At 39.3% G+C, this 22,881-nt stretch overlaps 1 protein-coding gene across 1 annotated transcript in view; it reads left to right on the forward strand.

Annotated features, from left to right (window-relative positions):
* The window catches only part of ush1c (Usher syndrome 1C), a 205,519-nt gene that overhangs the window by 132,443 nt on the left and 50,195 nt on the right, over positions 1–22,881 (forward strand). Inside the window, exons 21-23 of the mRNA XM_072271371.1 lie at positions 1,240–1,767; positions 2,490–2,546; positions 3,268–3,369. Coding sequence (XP_072127472.1) covers positions 1,240–1,767; positions 2,490–2,546; positions 3,268–3,369 — 687 coding nt within the window. The remainder of the gene's footprint in view (positions 1–1,239; positions 1,768–2,489; positions 2,547–3,267; positions 3,370–22,881) is intronic.

The raw sequence follows: 22,881 nt of genomic DNA on the forward strand, positions 1-22,881 counted from the left end.
AATGCCATTTAATGTAATTGAGAGGTTGTAGGACTCTCTCTTGTTGGAAATAATAGTTGTTTTGCACCTGTGTGCCATGAGACATTCATTATACTTATTTCTTTGATGCCCCTATTCTCAGCAAAATCTAGGTTATCTTTATTTGCATTTTATCCCTGGTATTATTGCTCAACTTTACTCATTCAGGGCAAGATATCTGCTCTCAATTGTTTTTGTTTTAAACAAAACCTGGCTGATATATTTGTTTGCATTCTCTTCTGCCAATATGGTGGACAATTCCAAGATCTCCCTAGAACTTGTTTCCAGCCATCATCTTGAACTCCTCTCCCTTTTTTGATCTACTGTCATCTTAATTATATGAGGAGTTCATCAATCAGCATGAAACCATCTTAAAGAACATAATGCTCTTTCCTCCCCATTCAACTGCCGTCCTCATCAGCTCCAGTACTGAAGCTGCATAATTTCCTTTATTTATTCAAACTCCAAGGTCTTTTTGTCCATTTTCTCCTCCTTTAATCTACTGCTCTCTCTGTGGCAGTGATGGTTACAACTCGCAACTAATTCTTATAATTATTTCAGAGCCAATAATCAGATAGATTTCTTCTGCTGTCTGAAAATTTGCAAAATGAATTGTTTATTTTGGTAGTTTTCTTTTTTATTTTCCAGTGTAGCCATTATCATTAAGAATACTGTTGCAGATGTATTCAGCTCTAACTTCGTCACTTCTTTTAAGTGTGTGAATTTTACAATTCATATGAATTTGACACATTTTTTGACTTTGCTTAAAAAGTTCAAACCATTATTATTATCTAACCTTTGGAGGCAGATGAATTCTTTCAAGCTGAGAAACAAAAAATTGAAGATGCTGGAAATTTGAAATAAAAACAGAAGCTGCAGGAAGCACTCAGTAAATTTGAGCACACATTTCATCGGAGTTCTGTAAAAGAATCTTTGATCTAAAATGTTACCTGTATTTCTCTTTCCAGGGATACTCTGGCCAGCTGAGTATTTCCAGTATTTTCTGTTTTCTTCCAAAGAATATGTTCCTGTGCTACAGTAATTACAAGCCTTAGATTTTGGAGAAGATTTTCCTACAATAATTGTCAAAGCAGCTTAAATGTATGATAGACTATATGTTAAAACTATCAGTTGTAGATGCACTTGGAGTGAAGATTTTATTGTTTGCTTTTCATGTGAAATTTGTAAATTTTTGAAAAAAGTCCTGTTGTCCACAAACAGGGGTCAACTGCACCGCAACCCCCTCCTGTGTCAGTGCGGAAGTTTGCCGGTGGTCTCCAGCTACATACCACAGACCTTGATGACATCAACTTAGATCAGTTTGACCAGTCAGCAAAGCGGATAGCACCTCCTCCACCAGCATCTCACTTCGTTCCATCACCACATCCGTCCAAGATGCCATCACCAACAATCGCAACACCACGGAAAAAGCCCGCTCCACCTTCACCACCGCCGCATCATCCAAAAACATCCCACGCTGGCTCAAAGATGTCATCGGTTCCACCCCCTTTGCCCCCTGCACCCCCTCTGCCACCCACAACAATCCCCCCTTCAGTGCCCATTCATCCCATTGCCTTTACTCGTTCCCAAGGTGCCATTCAAGATGCACGAGAAAGTAACTCAAACTATTACTCACACCCTGACCTGGACTCAGGTCATGACTGGGAGGCACAGAAGTTTGGTTCAAAAGCTGAGTACAGTCCTATTTACAACCGGATAGGTGAAAGTTCATATCCAGCCAGTCATAAGGTATTGATTGTCATGAAGTTTGCTTTGTTTTGCCACCTCCTTTGGAGTGTATTTTTGTCTATATTTCCAGTCTTAAAATAACCACTCCATTGTAATGCACACTGTGTATATTCGCCTTTTTATTAAAATACACAAATGCTATGATTCAAATGAGCTGAAGTTAAAATTCTCAGCTTTAAAACAGGAAGCTGCAGGTACAAACCCAAATTTAGTATTTTAATCTGCAATTCAGAATTAATAAATCACTTTACTATTGAGTGCTGCATTTTTGGTGCTGTTGTAGTCAGAACTGCAGAACAAAAGTCTGTAATTCATATTTAGTTTATTTGAAACATTTGAGTTATTTCTGAGATTGTGCAGCATGGTAATATTGAAAATAATTTTAGTTATTAGAGATAGTGAATTGGCCTTTTTGATAAAGGTTGTCTTTAGTGAATTGTGAATTTTGCTTTGATGAAAGTGAACATTTGTTTCCCACTATAATGTGACTGGCAGTACAAAAGGTAAATCTCAACAAAGTTAGAAGTCATGATTTGAAATATATGTATTAATTCATAATGCTAGGAATGGTTAGCTGAGCTCTACCTTTTGTTATATCTGGTCCGATGTGCCCAGCATGTTATTTGCTTTTGAAAACTGCATGTGTTTGGGGTGATTTGTCACCAATGTTAATACACAAGTTCTTAAGAATGTTAATTAAAATCCTGTCTTTACATGTTCAGGTTATGAGGAACACATCTCATGCTAGCAAAATCTCATCTGCATCCAATACTCCATTGGTATGTGAGAAAACTAGTGTGTAGTAATCAGGGAGACCTGGGATTTTCTTAGTTTTAGTGCTGGATTTATGTCAGTATAATAAACTGCAATTGTCCAATATTAGAAGGTATACCATGATCTGAAGTTTTTGGAGAGCAGATAAATGGCAAATTGATTTATGACCCAACGTTACATTTTCTCCTTTTGAACATTGGTTAGAGAGCATTTTCCCTATTCTGTATTGGACCTACATTTGAGTAGGTACTGAAATATACATGCCATTTTATTGTCAAATTACTTTTTAAAAAAATCCTTGCATTGGCAGGGTAGAAAAAATATTTATTAATAATGCATTTTTGGAAGAAAACACAATTGTAATTGAGCTATTGTTCAACTGAGTTATTTCCATTGAATTGCATTTCAGTATTAGTTTTTTGTGGTTCAAAGCAAATTTAGGTTTATTTCCAAACATTAACAGTGTAATTGCCTGATATTTTTATTATTTCTATAAGCAACTAAATGATGTACTTTTTTACATTTCAAGGTCATCTTTAAAAACATTCTTTTAAGAAAAGTGAGTGAGTGCATTTCTTAGATGAATATGTTTTTGAGTAACATTGCATTCAACAAGTGTCAGTTGTTGACACAAAATTTCTATTACCTACGTTTTTACTTACATGTAAATTGTGTTTTCCCCTTCCATCTATCATGGATGACTGTTCGTCATGCACATAACTTCAGCAACTTGCCCCAAGCCCACCTATGCAAAAACGACCACTGGGGCCTTTGGCTTCCAAGCCAGTCATGTTGCCACCTAGCCCCAACCTTATAAAAAAGACATGGGTTAAATCTGACCTGGTAAGTTTGTTTTAATCTTATTTATCTGCGCAGGTGCATACTTTTAACATTATCTGTACTTACAGTAATTTGTAATTTTTATGTGGTGGAATTTAGAGTTGGGATAATTTTCATATGGAATTATTTCTCTATATTGTCATGGTCTATATTTGTGCCAAAAAGCTTTCACCAGTCAAATAGAATTGTCAATTCTATTAGATACAGTGGCCATTGTGCTACTTATGTTGGATAGCTAGGCCAGAGCAAAGCAAAAGACTCTATAATCATAAGAACGGCTAAGAATACTTGAAAGACAGATGTTGAAAGCTGCTGGAAGAAAGTAGGAGCCACAGGCTAGAAGAGTAACTAATATTTAATATGATCACAGATTGCAAGACCTCTGTTAAGGCTGGCACATGTGTAATTTTGGTCTTTGATTTTTTTATATTTAAGTGCAAGACAGATGTTAGAAACCATCTCGTATCTTACAGGATTTTGGATAGATCATGGAAAGATTACCATGAACAAGTAAAGGATTTAACCTTAGCTAATTTACATATCGCTTAATATTCATAATCTAATTTACATTATGGAAATGGAATTTACTTCCAGACCTATTATTGTGCATGTCAAGTGGGTTATTAATTACATATTTCTGATGATTGAAGTAAAATTTACTTTAGCTGTTCTTTCTGTCACCTTATCTTCTGTCATCATTATCCTTGTCATTCCTAACAATTCCCAATGCTTTCTAACATTTGTACTGTTTTCTACAAGTTGACATTATCTGCATGTAGGCCTGCCTGGCCTGTTGAGTTCCTCCAGCATCTTGTGTGTGTCGCTTTGGACCTCCAGCATCTGCAGAATTTCTTGCGTTTATTATTCTGCATGTGATGTTTTTCAGATTCCTTTGCTGGAGCAAAGTAATTCACACAGATGGTCTAAAAGCTTTTGGGGAGTAGATCCCAAACATCAAAATTAACATTGTGAGGGCTGACTCTGAGTGCACAAATATCCCAACTATTATTAGATTAACTAACACCTGTGACCATGTTTAATGTACTAAGTGACAAAACCAGTCAGGTCTCCAAGCTTCTTTGAATCAGTCACCACGGTGAAAATAACTTACCCAATGTTGTCTGGTTTGATACAGGATAATTAACACAACCCCATTGTTTTACGTTGATTAAGCATGGGCCAAAAAGTAAACCCCTTGTTGCTTACAACAAGAAGCTGAGCAAGGAATATTGGTCAGAAATTTAACTTTGTCATAAACAACTCTGACCTTTTGGAAAGGTCATGCTTCTGTGAAAGCAATAAGGTTAGCAATAAGCCTCTCAGGGCTGGAGAGTGAACATCCATCACACCACATCACTTAAACTATGACTCGTTGAGTGCTCATTGATTGCAGTGAAGGTTTCTCTGTCAGCTTTTCAGACAGCGAATTCCAAATCCCTACCATTCTTTGAGAGAAAGATTTTTTTCTCAAATCACCTATAAATTGGTCTTCATACTACTTGATGTTAATTCCTTCTCCCGTTATTGTTATCACTGCAAGGTTCTGATCTGTTTACCCTCTCATAATATTATACAGCTCAATTAAAACTCTCCTTAGTCTCATTTGACCCAAGGAAAAGATTCCAACATAGAAAATCCCACACACCGCTATAAATCTTTGGCTCACCACATCCTCTCAAATCTTTATCTTCATAATTGATCATGGTAATAGAATTTATAGACAGGATTACATTCCAGACAGTACTGCTTTGAACAATTGCTAGTTATTTGTCTGGTGTTAATGGCTTCTGTGTTCAGTTTACGAGAGTTGTGGTGAAAATGTGCTTGCAGCTAAGTATAGCAACTGAGCTGTCAGGATATATCAATATTTAGTTGATTGTCATGTTGAACTTGAGCAGGCTTGATCACGAACTAGTTGGAAATAATAGTAAGAGGGAACAGGGATGTAATAATTCCTATTTTTAAATTGAGTATTACATCTTTCTAAATATTTAAGGACAACCAACAAATTGTACTTTCTAAAATAGTGATGGTTATGCTATTTGGAAGATAGATCTAGCTCGTTGGAGATCAGAGATGATAAATTCAACATCTGTGAAAAATAACCACAGGTTTAGCAATGTCTGATTAGCATGTGCATTCATTGTAATGCAGGCAACATGCCAACATTGAGCTACCTAGTCTTTCCAGTAATCTTTGATCCAGCCACATAATTCATTATATTCATTGACAGCGCTTGTCATCTGGGGCCCAGTATAATGAGCGGCTAGCCAAAGTTAAAACTAGCTTGTTCTTTTAAAGCTTGCCTCTTCTGCTTGAAGGGGAGACGCACTCTGGCTGAAGTAAAGACTATCAATCATGTAGAAAGTAGATGGCATATGGTGAAGAATTGCATGTCTTGGAAGAGAATAACATCCCAGGGTTATGGAAAGCTATACTGGAAAGTCTAGGTGAAGGAGGTACAACTAACAAGAGATTGACTGTGTCCAGAGTTCCAGACATCTGAAAATAAGGATCTGATAGATGTAACACCACAAACATATAGACAGTGCTGTAACAAATTCAGTTATGTTTACAGGGTCAATGAATGCATCTTCAAATACTCTATTCGTCAACTGCAACACTGGGGCAAATAATGATCATTTCCATTATTCCACAGCACACTCTCAATTATCAGATTCATACCTTGCATAAATATATTCCACCATACTCTTAGAGTAAGCCAACATTGTTTATCACTGTTGGAGGACATTGGCTGTTAGTGAAGCTTATGTTGCTAAATGAGATGAATCAATTGAAGGTGATGCTATCCTCACAACTAATCTTCAGTTTTGCACAATACTTCTTCCTCATTCTGTGGGACGTGCAATCTGCAGATGGTACAAGTATGCACCTCTTTCCATTTTAGCCTTCAGCTTAAACTTCATTTCCCTTTCAAGTTCCCACAAAATGAAACCTGACCAAATGAAGACACATCATCGCTCAATTTCACACTAACCGTCACCAGCTCAAATACAAACTGTCCATAAAATTTAGAGGATAGCATGGAACTGGGATCTCCAAGTTATGAAATCTCCCGACATGGGAGGTTGGAGCCTGAGTATACATCACGATGTTTGTATCCAGTGTCAAATATTTTTATTTAGAAATTTGTATTTGGTTTGGAATATGTATTTTGTGATAGCTTTTATTTTTAGATTGTGACAGATTTGTGATGATCAGTGACAGAGGCACAGTAAAATTCTAGGAATCTTAATTAGTGTGAATTGTTTTTCCATGACCAGCTCAAACAAAAAGAGAGAGTTTTGGTTGCCTGCTTCCTTCCTACTGTTCTTTCTGCATCCTGTGACTATTGGAGTGCTGCAGGTCCATTGTTGTTTGTCAAATATATCTGTGATCTGGATGGTAATGTGATTAAATGGATCAGCAAATTTGCAGATGACACCAAGATTTAGAGTATAGTGGACAATGAGGAAGACTATCAAAGCTCGCAGCAAGATCTGGACCAGCTGGAAAATTGGGCTGAAAAATATCAGATGGAATTTAATCCAGACACATGTGAGGTGTTGCACTTTGGGAGGACTAACCAGGACAGGTCTTACACAGTGAGCAGTAGAGCACTGAGGCATATGGTAGATCAGAGGGATCTGGGAATACAGGTCCATAATCTCTTGAAAGTGGCGTCACATGGAGATAGGGTCATAAAGAAAGTTCTAGGCATATTAACCTTCATTGATCAAAGTATTGAGTCCAGGAGTTGGGATGTTATGTTGAAGTTGTATAAGACATTAATGGGGCCTAATTTGGAGTATTGTGTGCATTTTTGGTCACCTACCTACAGGAAAGATGTAAATAAGATTGAAAGGGAACAGAGAAAATATACAAGGATGTTGTGGAGATCTGAGTTCTATGGAAAAATTGAATAGGTTGGGACTTTAGAACATACAAGACTAAGGGGGGATTTGATAGAGGTATACAAAATTATTAGGGTATAGATAGGGTAAATGCAAGCAGGCTTTTTGCACTGAGGTTGGGTGAGACAACAAATAGAAGTCGTGGGTTAAGGGTGAAAGGTGAAAAGTTTAAGGGGAATACGAGGGGGATCTTTTTCATTCAGAGGGTGATGACAGTGTGGAACGAGCTGCCAACGCAAGTGGCGGATGCAATTTCAATTTCAAAGTTTAAGAGAAGTTTGGATGGGTACATGGATGGAAGGGGTATGGAGGGGTATGGTGTGGATGCAGGTTGAAAGGACTAAGCAGTTTAAATGGTTCAGCATATACTATGAGGTAGTAACTTGGGACCATAAATTCAGAACACGTACTCAAGAAAGTGCACATTTCAAATTAGGAAGTTGTTTAGGAAGCATTTGCATTAAATTCTGGAAAAATTTGTCCCATTGAGGCGGGGAGAAACGGTAGGGTAAAGAACCATGTTTGACAACAGATGTTGAACATCTAGTTAAGAAGGAGAAAGAAGCGTCCTTAAGTATTAAGCAATAAGGATCAGATGGGGCTCCTGAGAGTGACAAGGTAGCCAGGAAGATGCTTAAGGATGGACATGAGAAGGCCTGAGCGAGTAGGGTGAAAGAAAAGCTCAAGGCATTCTACATGTACATGAAGAAAAGGAGGATGAATAAAGTGAGGGTAGGACCAATGAGGGATTAAGGAGGAAACGTGTCTGGAGTCAGAGGAGGCAGGAGACAGTGTTCCTTCTAAGGTGTGTGAGTGTGTGTGTGCACACTCTGTTGCTACTCGTGTATAAAGAAATTTAAACTGTGCACAAGAAGTTGTTACCCTATACTTCATTGGCATGTGAAGTATATTTCATGATCATGCACAATCACATTTCCTTTTCTCGTTTCTGATGCAGACGGTGCTGACAATGTGGAGTTTGCAATGGTTTTTTCTGCAGATTTTAGAACTGGCTTAGTTATACTGTTTTTATTGAAGAAATTATTGATTCACTATGTCGAATTTCAAAGCAACAAGGAGCATGAAGCACAAAAGAACTTTTCGTTAATTTAAAGCAGAATGTCTTAATGAAACAGTAGAAAGCTCATGAGGTCAGGATCGTGCACCTACAAGAAATATTTGTGTACAATACAGAAACTGGTGTTACCTGTGTGTATTGTCACGATGTAAAAGTTGCTGTAGAATTTGCAAGTGGGAAGAAATGGAGTGATATTTGGAAACTTGACTTTTTAAAAACATCTTTTAGCAAGCAAGTCACATATGGACGTTGTGCAAAAGCTCCGGAAATAAAATCCTTCATTATCCACTACAGGCCTGCTCTGTATGCTTTGTGAGAGTGCAGACAAACGAGAGTGAAAGTGATCAAACCCAGAGGATATCAGAGTTCTTTTTGACAGTCTTTTGCTAGTTACTAGTTATTATATATTAAAAAAAATCAGTGTGTATGTGTTGTCACTGGGCAAAAAAATTGTGCAGCACCAGATTTTTGTGCACATTTGTCATTATAAATTAGAGGGAACATTGGCAGGGAAGGTCCTTAATGAATACTTTCCTTCAGTATTTACCAATGAGAGTTCAAGTTAAATTGTCATTCAACCATACACATGAATATGGCCAAACGAAACAGCATTTCTGCATGGTCATGGTGTAAAATAGGGCTCTTAATAGTTTGAAGGTAGGCAGGAATCTTGACAAATGTAAGAACAAAGAGAAGGCTAATATACTGGAACATATTGACATTAAGAAAGAGGATGTGCTGGAACTTTTGAAAATGCGTTCAGATAGATAAGTCTTTGGAGCCAGATAGGATATACTCCAGCTTACTACAAGAAGCTAAGGAAGAGATGACTGTGTTTTTGATGATGATTTTTGGCATCCTCACTGGCCACAGCAGTAGTACCAGAAGATTGAAGGGTGGCAAATGTTAATCCTTTGTTCAAGAAAGGTAGTCGGGATAATCCTGGGAATGATAAGCAGTGAAGCATATATCAGTGGTGGGTAAGCTATTGGACAGGAGTTATGACCATTTGGAGAAGCATAGTATGATTAGGAATAGTCAGCATAGCTTTGTAAGGGTCAGGTTGTGCCTCATGAGCCTGATGCAATTCTTCGAGGAGGTTGCAAAACAAATTGATGAATGTAGAGCAGCAGATGAGGTGTGTATGGATTTTCGTAAAGTGTTCAAAACGTTCTTCATGGTAGGTTCCCCAAGTTCCATGTTTCAGGATTCATCCATAAAGTCATAAAGCATAGGATTCAGGGAAAGTTGGCTGCAGGATTCAGAATTGGCTTGCACACAGAAGGCTGAGTGTGAGTGTGAGATGGAAAATATTCTGCCTGGAGGACTGTGATCAATGGTTTTCCACAGGATCTGTTCTGGACCCCTGCTCTTTGTGATTTTTATAAATGACTTGGGAAGGTGGGTTAGCAATTTGCAGATGACATGGCGGTTGGTGGTGTTATGCATTGTATGGAGGTTTCCATAGGTTACAATACATTGCAGAGCTGGGCTGAGAGTGGAGGATGGCGTTCAATCCAGAAACTTATGAAACAATACACTTTGGCAAGTTGAACTTGAGGACAGAGTACAGGGTTAATAGCAGGATTCTTAGCAGTGAAGAGGAACAGAAGGATCTTGGGATCCACTTCCATAGATCTCTGAAAGTTACAGCACAAGTTGATAGGGTGGTTAAGAAGGCTTATGGTGTGTTAGCTTTCCTTCGTTGGAGAATGGAGTTCAAGAGACATGAGGTGATGTTGTAACTCTATGAAACTATGGTTAGGTCATACTTGGACTATTGTGTTCAGTTCATAATGGGAAGGATATGCAAGCTTTAGAGAGTGTGCAGAGAAGATTTACCAGGACTCTTTCTGGAATAGAGAGTATGTGTTATGAGGATAGGTTGAGCAAGCTTGGGCTTTTCTCTTTGGAGTGAAGGAGGATGAGAAGAGACTTGATAGAGGTGTGTATAAGATAAGAGGCATAGGGACATTTAAGAGACTCTTAGAGAGGTACATGAATGAAAGAAAAATGGAAGGCTAAGAGGGAGGGAAGAGTTAAATTAATCTTAGAGTAGGTGAAAAGGTTGGCACAATATCATGAACTGAAGACCCTGAATTGTGCTGTACTGTTCTATGTTCTATGAATTTGGGTGAATGTCTATATGAATAGGCACAAATTTTATAATGACACATCAGCTGCCTGAGCTTATTGTTTAGAGGTCATTGAGCACAAACTTCCAAGAGAATGCTGGATCCATGCATGACACAGGATCTTTCTGCCCCTGAGCTTTTTGGCTCTGTTCTCTAATGCCCTTTACCCAGGTTCAATGAAACACAAGAATTTAATAAATAGAAGGAGGAGAAGGCCATTCATGCCTACTGTGCCATTCAATAAAATCATGAAGCAGATTTTACCTCAGCACCAATTCTTACACTAAAGCCATACTCCTTGATTCCATCTGACATCAGAACACTTCCCACCTGTCCCCATCTCACTTGGGCATCAATGAGACAAAGCACTCTCACCACTCCTTCCCTTCATGGAGAGCTCATCTGGGTCAACTGCTGTCAAATCCAAAGGCATCAAAAAGATACCCAAGTTGTTAAGGCAATTCCATGATTACCAGCATTTAGAGGAGCACCTGCTGGTGACTCATTGGAAAATGTGCCTCATCGTACCAGCTGCTTGGTTTGCTGGTGTTGTGTACGATAAATATATATATTTGAAAAAGACAATTCAAAACCATTGTTGAGTTTATCTTTATTGGTCATAATATATCCATTCCACTAACACTTAAATTCTGTTGGTCAGCAGGTATCTGTGCATTAAAGTACAATCCATTCTTTAAGCTAGCTCTAAAACTGAATAACTGTAGAATAAGTGCATTTAATTTCCTACTCGAGTAATGATGTGAAATACATTGTAGTCTAATCTCCCTGAGATGAGCTGCCTCTGAAGACTAGTGATTAAAATACCTCTTTTACAACGTATGATGAATGAAATGCAGGATTCAGCAGAAAAGTGTGCTAAATGTGAATGGCATATATCAAGTTATTCTATGATCTTTGATCATTTGTCTAAAAGAGCATCATTAGGCTTGAACAGAGTCTAAAATCACAATATTAATTGGAGATGGCTAATTATTTTAAAACCACTAACAGATTTAGCTGGTGCAAATATCTTGTTCTTTAGCCCGTTTGTCACTGAATTAATCATTCTATGGGGGTGTTGCTCACTAGGCTGACCTGATGTGGCAACAGCTCCATGTCCCAGCTCTTTGCATTGCCTCGGGACATCTGGACCTACGTGGGCGTGCCGTTTAATTATCTCTCTTAGCGGGTCGCTTTGTTCGGGGATTAAGGGAGAGAAATCGTCAGCAAAGTCGGTCAACACAATAGAGTTCTCCCATCTGGTCAGCACCACACTTATCTTTTCAAAATGGGTTTTCCCCTTATCAGGTGGCACCCTAACCTCATTAACTTTCATGATATCACCAGCTAGATCTGTTTTCTGATCGTGGTGAGCTTTTAACATGTTAATAGCCTCTAACTGTGTTAACTCACGTCTGCAATAGTCAATAACATCCTTCCTCCTGTGCAGCCAGTAAAACTCTTTCATGATTCCGCTGACTGTTTTCCTCCCCCCAAAATGTCCACCGAGGGGTACCTTGTGGGCCAGGTTAAGAATCTCATCCCCATAAATTTTTGGCACCATCCCTCATTCCTCATTTGCGGGCACGGTACTTGGTCTCCCTTTTTTCCTTAGTACTCTCTCCTCCACACAATAGCCCACTGGCTCTCTTTTTAATTCTGCTTCAGAGAGAGCTATCTCCGCCGAAACCATCAGCTCCTCGTCTTGCTCCTGCGTCTGTACAAAGTCCTTCCTTGCTAATGCAAAGTCTGCCTCAACTCCCTCACTTTCTCCTATTTCACTACGCTCCTTCTTTTCACTTTCTGCCTCCCCCTGGTACAAGGCTGGTAGAAACGTCTCAGCTAAATTTACTTCGGCAGCCTTCCTGGACATACGCCGAGTCACTGCGCAGATGGGATAAACCTGTGTCCATGGGCAGGGCCTCAATGCCGGCAGGCTGGCCTGTCAGTTTTACTGCTGAGAACACATTTCCGCTGGCGAGGTCATTACCGAGTAAGACTTCCACGGCTTTCATCGGTAGTTCGGGCCTCACCCCGATCGTGACCGGTCCAGAGACCAAGTCGCTTTTTAGGTGTATCTGGTGCAAAGGTACTGCCTCAGTCCCTTTCCCAATGCCTTTTATGACGCTGACTTTCCCAGTCTCAGTCTCTGAAATAAAGTCTAAAACACTCCTTAAGATCAGTGACTGACAAGCTCCCGTGTCTCTCCAGATCCGCACTGGAACTGGGTTTAACCCCTCCTTCACCGACACCAATCCGCCTGAGATAAACCTCTCGCGCCCTTCCTGAACTTTATCAGACCTCCTTTCCCCTGGCGGTTTGTTTGCCGGCTCAATACAGCCAGTCGGAACCACCGTTTTTCCTTTCCCCGTCTCCTTCTTTGGGGCAAAGCACCTGGACGCAAAGTGTCCGACTTTCCCACAATTATAACAGATGACCCCAGGAGATATCCTATCAAACTGCTCCCGGTCTACCTTATCCTTCTCACTAGTCCCCAGCTTACTTCCTGACTTTTCTGGTGGACTCTCCCCGCCGTCCCGACTACCCTTCTGGTAGCCTTTACTCGGGGCAAACTTCGTTTTATGTGTCAACGCGTACTCATCCGCTAACTTAGCAGTTGCGGCTAAAGCGTCTGCCTCTTTCTCATCTAGGTAGGGTCTCATACCATCAGGGACACAACTTTTAAACTGCTCAACCAGGATCAGCTGTAGCATTCTGTCATAATCCCCATCTACCCCCCTCGAGGCGCACCAACGCTCACAATATGTCTGCATCTCACGGGCAAACTCTAAATACGTGCGGTCCCACTGCTTCCTCGCATTCCGGAACCTCTGCCGGTATGCCTCTGGGACCAACTCGTAAATCCTGAGGATGGCCTCTTTCACCACCTCATACCTCTGGGCATCTTCCGCGGACAAAGCCGAGTAAGCTTGTTGGGCTTTTCCTTTAAGTACACTCTGAAGCAAAACAGCCCACTTATCCCTCGGCCAGTCCTGACTTGCAGCAACTTTTTCGAAATGGAGAAAGTACCGATCCACATCGGTATCGTCAAATGGGGGAACCACCCTAACCTCCTGGGTCGCCCTGAACCCTCCACCTTGGTTCGGCATGGGCCCCTGCTCTGCCCTTACGTTTAACCTCTCCAGCTCGAATTCCCTTTCCCTCTGTTTCTCTTCTCGCTCCAACTGCCTCTCTCTTTCTTGCCGTTCTAACTGTTTCTCTTTGTGTTCTAGCTGCCGTACCCGGAACTCGTGCTCGAGTCTCAATTTTTCAAGCTGCACCTGTACTGCGTCTCCACCAGGTTTTCCAATAGACATCACCTCCAGCTCCCCTTGGGGAAACACACCTTTAGACACATAATGCTCTACGATAGCTCTGTGTATCTCCTCCCTCCTCATTGTCGACTTCCCCTTAACAAGATTCAACCGTTTGGCCACAGCTGCCAATTCTGCTTTCCTGGCACCCTCTAATGCCTCTGAGGTCGGCGCCTTTAGAAATTCCTCAATCTCCATTTCTGCTGTTTGCCTTTTCTTTCTTTCGGGAATTTTAACCCAATCAATTTACCCCGTCCCAAATTTAGCGTTCAAAATCCCGGACGAGAACCCCACTGATGTTACATACCCCGTAACTGGGTTGCCAAACCAGCAGAAATGGACCACTTAGTTGGAGTCTAGATCACTGGAACTAAGAAAGTTTTATTAGAGAAATAAGCAACACAGTACTGTAATCAAAAGGATATAAATGCAACAGTTTAGCAATGATAAAACACACATGTACACAGAACTAGGATAATAGGATCAATCAAGCTCTATCGCAGCCTAGGGGTAAATGATCAGTTTCAAGTGACGCAAAGTTCAGTTCAGTTCAGTTCGCAGTAATCGCTGTTGTGCCGTTGGGGCAGGGAGAAGAGAGAGAGAGCGAAAGCGAATGAATATTCAAAACGGATTCCAAACAGACCTTCGATATTCCTCACAGTTAGCTTTCGGGCGAGCCCTTTGTAATGTCTTCTGAGGTCACCGACTGTGACCCCTCCGGTCCAGATACGATCGTTCTTCTGCTGTGAACCCCGCACCTAGGCAAGGGCGGACACACACACCAGGTTTCCGCCGACCCGTACCTTTCTACCCTGTGCGTCTATGGCTGGTCCCGCGACCAGACCTCAAAAACTTCACCAACTTGTGGGGGCACACTGCTTCCAGGGTCTCGTTACCTCGTGGAGTCGTGTGTCTGTTGCCTTCGCGAACCTGTCCCTTTTTATCCCCCTGCTGGGGTATCGCCTGTCCATCAAACATCAAACAGTTCAGGGTTCAAAGCCGCCGGTCTCTGACAAAACTCGGAACTGTGTCTCCTTTTCATTAATCCCTCTCGTCTCTCATTAACATTTCTGAATGTTCCCCCATTGTCCTCTTATCGGCATCAATCTTCTGATAATTTGGTCTGTCGTCACACCTATGACTGAACAAATGATTTTGCTCTGCTCAACCAGTGGCCCTTGTGGAGTGGGTAGCGAGCAGTGTCATGGGCTGAGAAGGTACGCAGAAATGTCCCATCTCCCACCCAGTGGAACGTGCCTGCAGACCCACATTAGCCAGACAATCCATCCTACCGGTTACTCAAAAATTTGTCTGTTTGCATGGGGTCCATAGTCAGGTGTTGGTAACCAGGGTAGGAGATGTACAGTTGCTAGTAATAGGTTCCATGATACCTGATGTCCCATATTTATGTTGCATTGTATTTGTATTAACTGCCTGCCCCGCTGTCTCATCCATTCTATCCAATTAGCTTTAAGACCTATAAATCACTTCTAACTGCAGCCCTTGAAAATACAGGTTTCGAACTTTAGCTTTCCTGCCCACACTCTTTCAGGCAGTCGCAGGCACTGGAATACATTTCTTGCTTATAATGGGAAGCCTGTGCCATGTAGAAAACTATGTTTCCCCTGGGAAGCAGTGACAGTTATTATGGCATCTGCTGGAATTGGAACTCCAGCCAGTCTCCTTCACAAGAGCAATGCCGCATAAACACTGCAGGCTTGAACAGCTATTGATTGGTGCCAAAAAATACCTCAGGCAATTATCAGCTCACTGATGCCACAAACAATGAATGATGCTGTGTTTCACAGGGCAAAAGTTTGAATATATTTTACAGCAGGAAGGCAAAATAGTTGTCACTTCTTCTAAACGAGGCGACTACATATTAAAATTTCATAGGATCTTTGCCAGCTATAAAATATTATACAACCACACAAAAGATGCCTTAATTAAATCATGGAGCAACATGGTAGTGTAGTGGTTAGCACAACATTTTACAGTACCAGCAACCCGGGTACAATTCCTGCCACTGTCGGTGAGGAGTCTGTATGTTCTCCCTGTAACCGCATGTGTATCCTGCAGGTATTCTGGTTTCCTCTCTCGACATACTAGTTGGTAGGTCAGATACTAAGGTATCACCATAGATTAGCTCATAGAGGAGCAGCCTCATGGCTCCAAAGATTTCTCCTGCCCGTAACATTCAATCCTGACCTGTGTTGCTGTCTGTGTGGGATTTGCACATTCTCCTTGTGACCTCATGGATTTCCGGCAGTACTCCAGTTTGCTCCCATGTGCAGGATAATGGCTTAATTTGCTGCTGCAAATTACCCCTGATGTGTAAGTCAGTGATACTGGAATTATGGAAGAATTGATCGGAATGTAGAGAGAGTAAAATAGAATTAGTGTAAGACCATAAGACATAGGAGCAGAATTAGGCCACTCAGCCCATCGAGTCTGCTGCTCTTTCATTAAAATCAATGAAAATGGGTGCTTGATGGTTAGTGCAGAGACAGTAGGCTAAAGAGCCTATTTCCATGCTGTATGATTCAAGTCATGTCAAGTCACTTTTTATTGTCATTTCGACCATAACTGCTGGTACAGTACACAGTAAAAACAAGACAACGTTTTTCAAGACCATGGTGCTACATGAACAATACAAAAACTACACTGAACTACGTAAAATAACACAAAACTACACTAGGCTACAGACCTACCCAGGACTGCATAAAGAGCACAAAACAGTGCAGGCATTACAATAAATAATAAACAGGACAGTATGCACAGTAGAGGGCAGTGGGTTGGTGTCAGTCCAGGCTCTGGTTATTGAGGAGTCTGATGGCTTGGGGGAAGAAACTGTTACATAGTCTGGTCGTGAGAGCCCAAATACTTCGGTGCCTTTTGCCAGATGGCAGGAGGGAGAAGATAATAATATTCATTGTTTTATTTTTCTTTATTATTGCCTTTTTTTTATTTGCTCTATTTCCTTTTTCCTTTATTTCTCTTTTATTCATCGCAACTCTCAATGGAATTCTTGAAAATGCTTTGGTCATCTTTCATTCACTGCAGGAAGCATTTTCATATTAGAGAACTGGTTAGATGTTGCAGTGGAGAGATTGTAATTTTACTCTCGACATCATGAGCAGTGAAAGATTAAATACAATTCCTATTCCTTGTCTCACAACCTTTTGGGTACATTGCTTGTATTTTTTGTTTTAACTGAGGACTTTTTTCACCTATATTTATTGAGGCATTGGCCCTCAAAAATAGATTAACGTTGTATGTTTTACTTTGCCCCTGAGGTTGTAATGTTGGGAACTGCATAGTAATTACGAACAGAGAGGCAGGCTGATTTGTCATTCCACCCCCCGCCCCCCGCGCTTTTTTGCAGGAATGCTGAAATTAGCTCACACAGATGCGTTTGGTTTCAAACCTACAAAGCTTTGGCTTGTGTTTTGATTATACACTAAGCACTAAAACAAATTCAGCTTGCACCTGTCTTGCAGGTCTGGTACTGCATGGTTCTCGGAGTTGAAATCTGTCAGTTTCCTCCATCATTGCGCCATGGTATTCCTCGCATAATACTGAGGAAATACCACTTTGATCCTGCATCAGCCAGACCGTGCAGGCTCCAAAACAAGTTAGATTCACTGGAGATTGGAGTCCTGCAGATTTTAAAAATAAGGAATTGAACTGCTTTTATTTACTTCAATCTTAACAGTTTTGAAATATATCTGAATTACACAGATATGAAACAACAATTAAAATGTACTTGAGTTTGAACTGACAGTTTGACTATTGTGAAAATCTATCAACGTACTTTGGGGGCAGGGCTTCAGCACCAAGGTTGGAGTTGTAGGCACAATAGTCAAGCCTCATCCTGCACAGTGTGTCCCAAACGCTTTAATAACTTGGACTATTTCAGTCAAATATATGACAAAATTATTAAGCCAATGTTCAAAATCTAAGATTTTCATTTCCCAGTCATTAATTTTCAGGCCTATTTCCCACACTGCCATATCGCTTGCATACTGATTTACAGAATGTAATAAATCTTTGGCTTTGTATAACCTATGCATCTAATCAAGATACAAACTGCCAAATGAGGGGATTGTTCAGCTGAAACAGATGGAAGCATGAAAATTGATCGAAAATGATGCAGTACAGTAATGCCTTCCACATCTTTTTCCTTGTTTTTAAATAACTGACCATTTAGAGCTGTTGGGCACATGTACTAAACAAAAGAAAGGTTAGGGGCCAATATGAAATTTTATTCAACTGTGTTTGATAGCTTCAAAATATATTTTCTTTTCTCCTTCTGCACCTTGGCCCCACCCCTTCTTCACCCAACCATCACCTTCACCTATCATTTGATTCTCTGCAACACATACAAAATGCTGATGGAATCATTTTGATTCTCTGGGTCTTTTGTGTTTATTGTTTTAATCATTTCATCCCAAAAAACATGACTGGACTTATTTGTTTCTTAGTCATTATCCCATAAAAGTCAATGTTTAGAAGTATAAGAGGTGCAGTACAAGGATGCCAGGCATTACTTAGTATGCACACAGTACATTCTGTTAATTCTCTACTACTTAATAGGCTTCCTTACTTGCTAACCTCCTTTTGTCTTTACGTCCTCATCTCCATTATACAATTACCTTTCCCATCTCCCTGTAGATCATTGTCAAATTTACCAATCACTTAGTGTTTGCTGTCTTCATCCAAGTAATTTATGTAAATTGCAAATAGCTGAGGTTTCAATGCCAGTCCCGTCCATGCCATATACATTACATTGTACGCCTGCCAACTAGAAAAAGACCCATTTATCTATTATGTATTTTTATTTTATTTAGAGATAAACTATAGAACAGGCCAATCTGACCCAACAGACTGCACTGTCCAGCAGCCCACCTATTTAATACTAACCTAATCACAGGATAATTTACAATGACAATTAACCTAATAACTGGTATGTCTTTGTACTGTGGGAAGAAACTGGAGCATGCAGCGGAAACCCAGACAGTCATAGGAAGAACATACAAACTCCTTACAGCCGGCGCCAAGATTGAACCCCGAACTCCAATGCCCCGAGCTGTAATAGTGTTGCACTAACCTCTACACTACCATATCATCTAAACAGCTCATGTCATCAAGGCAGCCTTAAGGTACTTATAGTACCTTTAAAACCTTTTCTTTGTCATATTTAAATACTTTTTAATTGAACCTTTTCTTTTATATTTCATTTACATGATATTCTTCAACTTTTTGTCATAGATTCTGTCCAAATGTTCTTAAATGCCCTGTAAACATCAACTTAGTTGAATGTGTTTATCAGTAATTTGGTGTGTATGAGACAAATGATGTCTAACATCAAAACTGTTCAAAAATAGTCGAAGTGCAGAATTTATCAACTTATGAATGGTAGCATCCCTGGTATTTTTCATACAGAATATTTATGAGTTTGTCATACATCTTAGAAATAGGTCTAGTACTATCAAACATCTCAGCTTAGCAAACTACCAGCTCTAAGTAAGTCAGAATTTTATAAATAAAATATTAGGAGAAACGTTGGGCATCGGAGCTAAGTTGAAAGCAATTACTTAACGATGAGTGCCCCACACAACTGTTTCCAGAGAAATGACAAACCATGCAAGGTTTACTAATTACAAAAAATTATCCTACAAATTTTCTTTAAAGAATCAGCTTAGAAAAAAATAAAATTGGTTTGGATTGAATTCTAGAATATTTCATGGCATAAATATGGTGCTGGCATATTTTAGCCCTTCTACAAAGTCTGTGTCAAAGTCAAGCTGTTCAGAATTTGCTGAATTTGTCAATGCAGGCTACTTTTCTGTGTAGAACAGACTCTAATACCAAAATTATTTTAAATAAATCTAAATAGAATAGGATACCGAATTATTTAAACTATTGGTGCATCCAATGAGTAATGATTGCTGAATAACTTCTGAAATCAAGATCAAAGTTACACATTCATGCATTCAATATTTAGCGTTTGTTTCAAGCTATGATAGACAGCAATATTTCCAAGCACTATGCAAGGACATTTGGCTCTACCTTTGCTAAACAGCTCACCATTTAAAAAATGCATTTATACAAATATTTCACTGAACACTTATTTGTATGAATTTTTTAAAGTTCACAAAACAGAATTCAGAGTGCTCACATCTAAAATAAGTTTAGGAAACTAGCTTAAACGTTTTGGCCTCAGTCTCCTAAATGAAAGCTTTTATGCATTTGTTGAAAGTGGCATTTAAAAAGATGGGTGACATGCTCAGATAGTGGCAATGAATTTTTAAGATGGTCACATTACATGGTACGTTACATTTATAGCTTTTGCCATGTTATCTCAGCAAACCATAGAACGATGAAGAAAGGATTATTTATTCTAAATTTTGCACGTAAAATCTGAAAAAAATCTCTAATATAAAGTGAAATGGTGTAAACAATAGTAATGAAAAAATAACAAACACATGAACATGTAGGAAAATAGACATACAAAGACATATTGAAGAATATATATGAGTATAAGTTTGGTAAGTTCTTAGTTTTTGTCCACAATAGAAGTACGTATTTTTGCCAATGACCAGGAATATGCCAAAATAGCACTACACCAAAAATGCTCAAAATTCTACTCTATATTATTCTGACTTCCTTCATCAACACTGTGTCAAACAACTGAATTCCCTAGTCAATGTGAGTTTGAATCTTAATGCATGACCTAACATTCTATAGTACTAAAATTATTAACATACTTTGACTACATATCTTGATGTCTCAATATAATAAAAATCCTTTTTATTGAGCTTAAATACAGTTTTTGTTTTCATTAATTTATTAACAGCAACTCCTGTGTTGTTGACCCATTAATTTGTTCAGTCTGATCATTTTGGTTTTTGTCCAGGACATGCCAGATGCCAGATTTGTTCAACTTGCTTAGTCTGAAAAATTACTAATTCCAATTGCACAGTTAAATCTACAAACAAAATACATGGTTGATTCATTGACAATCCAAGACAGAGAATAATAGAGCTAATAAAATTGCAGTTGCTATGTTAGAGTCATACAGCACAGAAAACAGTCCTTCGTTCCACTATTGACATTCAGTGATTTTTTTTTAACTGCACTGTGTCTCAGACTTTATGGAGAGGTGGGTGCTAATCAAAAGCTTGAGATCACATAAGCCTGTGGTGAATAAGCACATAAAGCTGAGAGAATGTTATTTTTTTGAAATGGGAATTGAAGTTGGGAGATAATGCTTGAGTTATATAGGGGCACCATATCTGGAGTAATGTGTGCAGTAATTTAAGCAAGAATGTTAATGTGTTAAAAGCATTTCTGTGCAGACTTACTGGACCTGATTTCGGCAGCATGTCCATGGGCAAAATTGGATAGGCCCATCTTGTGTCTGCTGGAACAGAGAAGAGTGGGAGATGATTTCATTGAAATACATAAGGGCTTGAGAGAGACTTTTGACAAAGTGGCTATGGAGAATATCTCACAGTTTAAGTATTGCCTAAAATAAGTGGACACTGATTTGGGTCACAGATGAGGTGATATTTTTTATTCTTAGTAATTTGTGATTGTTTGGAAATCTCTGTGGGAAATGAAATAGTCTTTGAATAATTTAAGGATATTTGATATGTAAGGTGGTGCAATGTTATTGCCAGTAAATGGGAAGTGAGCAGGTGTTGAAACAGGGCATTATGTTTGTTGAAGGCAGTGGAAAGTAAGTTGGACAGAACCAGGAAGAGGATGTCACCCAGTAAAGTACTTTACTTTACATCTTTAAAGTAATCCAGCAGAGAATGAAGTTAGTTGTGAGTTAGAAAACTGACAAGTGAGGGAAATTAGAGAATGACATGAAATTTGGGTGAGGGTGCTAGAGTTGCTGCTCAAGAACAAGAGAGGAATTTGGTAAACACAACTGAATATTTGTTCTCAAACATAATATAAGTGATGGGGATATCCCTAATCTACTTTGGAAGAAGTTCAGGGGGTTGGATGGGTGACAGTCTTTGAAGAAGTAAGTGACTGCAATCTTTTTCCCACGGTCTTCACATGGGGAAATTTTGAGAAACGATATGAATGAGATACAAGAAAGTAACTGACTGTGGTGGAAACAATCTTTGTCATGAATACTGTCTTTCTCTGAAGGAAAGATATTACTTAAAAATATGTAATATTAAGGTGACATGAAATGCAAAATCACTTCTGTATGCTTTAATTCTCCAGCTCTATGTTCACTTTGGAATGATTTATAGCAAATTAATTGGTCCTATTTAAATGAATTGCTGCCATGAGTCACCATAAAAAGGCAAATATCTATTTAAGTCATTGTGTGATTTATTTCATAGCTAATTAAGGTGATGTATTTTACAGCTTTCTGTCACCAATTATAAGAACTACTAGATTCAGTGCATCAATGATATGTCAAGGAACCAAATAGACATCTCCAGGATCTGCTCCAGATCCTTATGAAATCAATCACATAGATTAATGATTGAAACACTAATTGGCTCACCAAACAGCTATCTGTCACCCATTAATCAATGAGCCACTAAGGAAATGAATTTATACTTGTCATAGATGGTTTCAGAACATTGTGTATGCATCAATAACTATTATGGAGAATCATAATTACCATGTCTTTTTAGGCTGACTTTCTTGGTTAGATGTTGACTTGTTTCAGTTTGTTTGTATTCAAACTTGAATGAAAAATCCAATGTGCTATCTGCAAACTCTGCCACAAGAGTTACAAGAAGTGAGGTGGGGTGTTTGAGAAATTCCTTTCATTGATTTTATTGTCCTTTCAGAAAATGCAACGAAGTAGGACACATACAAGGAGTATGTTTGGCAGAAAAAGATAAATGGACTGCACAGATAAAAAGTCAAGTTGCAGTTTCAGGAAGAGCACTAACCTGCATGCTGTTGATGAAATATCTGATGATGAGAGTGACACAGGACTAGGTAGCTTTGAAATTCATAATGTGAAGACTAACAACAGTCAAACAATATGGCTTACATCAGAAGTGAGCAACAAA

The sequence above is a fragment of the Mobula birostris genome, chromosome 11, assembly GCF_030028105.1.
Source record: "Mobula birostris isolate sMobBir1 chromosome 11, sMobBir1.hap1, whole genome shotgun sequence".
NCBI lineage: Eukaryota > Metazoa > Chordata > Chondrichthyes > Myliobatiformes > Myliobatidae > Mobula > Mobula birostris.